This window comes from Cyprinodon variegatus, unplaced genomic scaffold (assembly GCF_000732505.1).
Source record: "Cyprinodon variegatus isolate N-32 unplaced genomic scaffold, C_variegatus-1.0 Scaffold381, whole genome shotgun sequence".
Taxonomy (NCBI): Eukaryota; Metazoa; Chordata; class Actinopteri; order Cyprinodontiformes; family Cyprinodontidae; genus Cyprinodon; species Cyprinodon variegatus.
Genome location: NW_015150834.1, coordinates 704833 through 706547, shown reverse-complemented (window position 1 = coordinate 706547; position 1715 = coordinate 704833). Strand labels below are relative to the sequence as shown.

The window sequence follows — 1715 nt, the reverse complement described above, 5'->3', positions numbered from 1 at the left end:
GCCTTCAGAGCAGCGGGGAATTCCTCTACAAACCTCCTCAGGAAGCACCGGGCCTCCTCCTCCATCCCAGCCTCTTGAGATGTCAGGCAGCGGGTAGCAATCTGAAAAACAAGAGATCAGGATTATGATCGATCCGCGCTAATCTAGTACTAGTTCATCAGTAGGGCTCGGCGCTGTTCTAGTTCTGGCTCAGTTCTCTGATAACAAAGAGCGCATAAGCAGATCGCATCATCTCCTTACAGTCAGCCTGCATAATCATTAAATTTCAATCATTTCTATGATTTCCAGTGATGGTTCTGCTTAGCAGTGTGAGGAACCTCAACGTGTCTCGTTATTTCCTTTGTATGTAAGCCTTGATTAGACCATCGTTTGTCGTATCCAACTGTCAGGTAAATTCACCAAAGGCTGCCTTCTTTGCCTGACTCTCCGCAAACAACGAAATATCAGAATTATAACCAAACTTGACCTGCGATGGACTGGCGACCTGTCCAGGGTGAACCCCGCCTCTCGCACGTAGACAGCTGGAAATAAGCACCAGCACCCCTCGTGACACCGCTTGGGATAAGCATGATAGAAAATGGAGGGATAACCAAACTTCCTGATGCTTATGGGCGCTGCCATCTTGATTTGCTTGTTTACCCTTGTTTGCACTTATTCATATTTCTTTCTGTTTTTGTCACTAATGTTTCTTACCTATGGTGCCTAGGAGTTTGGCCAGACAAAAGATGGCAGCCAGGGTTCAGATCTGCTAAATGCAGGAGGGGGAAATTGGACTGTTCCATCAACTGCAACTTAAAGGGGGGAATTAGAATTTTCCTTTTCTAATTTTTTGTATCATGCACTTAGGATTTCTTTGCAGTTGGTGTGTTTTCATTTTTCTAAGATATAGATTAGGTTTTTGGCCAAACCTAACTGTACTGTCAATGTTTGTAATTTGTGGTTGTTTGTTTAGTTTGAATTACCCCTATTGTGTTGATGGTCTGATCAGACAGTGTATATATATATACCCTTGTGTGTCAGTTATGTATGTTTATGCAGCCAGTTAGTTTGGGCACAGTCTGCTTGAGTTAAATTTTCTCTTTTTGTTTGGCCTCTTTTATGACTTGAAGCCATGTATTTTTTGTAAGCCTCTTTTTTGGGTTAAAAATAAAAAACCCTATTTTTGAATTAATTCCTGTGACTCCTCATGCTTTTCATCTCGGTCCCTCACAGGTCTAGATACGGCCATGAGGGCGAAAAGCTGCGGGGATCCAGGTGGAAAAAGGGTCCAAGCCTTCTCGAGCGCCTCGCTCTATAAGCTGGTCCATCTTCACGAGTCGTTTTCCGTGATGGCGGACATACAAACAAAGGAGCACATTTGCGTTCGCTTTGACACACACGCAGTTGAATTCCAAACAAATAAAAAGCCAATTTATGTAAAAAAAATAAAAATGCTTCACAGTTGTATTACTTTACACCCTTCTCCTTACTGGCACACGTAATCAGCAGTCCTAGCTTTGCTGCACTGGCTACCGGTTGCTTTTAAAATAGATTTTAAATTATTATCGTTTGTTTTTAAAGCTCTTAATGGGCTAGCCCCCCAGTATCTGACTGAGCTCCTCCAAATCCATGCCCCTGCCAGAACACTGAGATCCTCCACTCAGCTGCTTCTGGCCGCACCTAAACCAGACTCAACCAAAGGTGACCGTGCGTTTGTGGCAGCGGCGGCACAGATA

At 43.7% G+C, this 1715-nt stretch overlaps 1 protein-coding gene across 1 annotated transcript in view; it reads right to left on the bottom strand.

Annotated features, from left to right (window-relative positions):
• The window catches only part of ppm1f (protein phosphatase, Mg2+/Mn2+ dependent 1F), a 21832-nt gene that overhangs the window by 17686 nt on the left and 2431 nt on the right, over window positions 1-1715 (bottom strand). The window contains exon 2 of the mRNA XM_015386923.1: window positions 3-101. Within this exon, the coding sequence (XP_015242409.1) occupies window positions 3-65 (63 nt within the window). The 5' untranslated portion in view covers window positions 66-101. The remainder of the gene's footprint in view (window positions 1-2; window positions 102-1715) is intronic.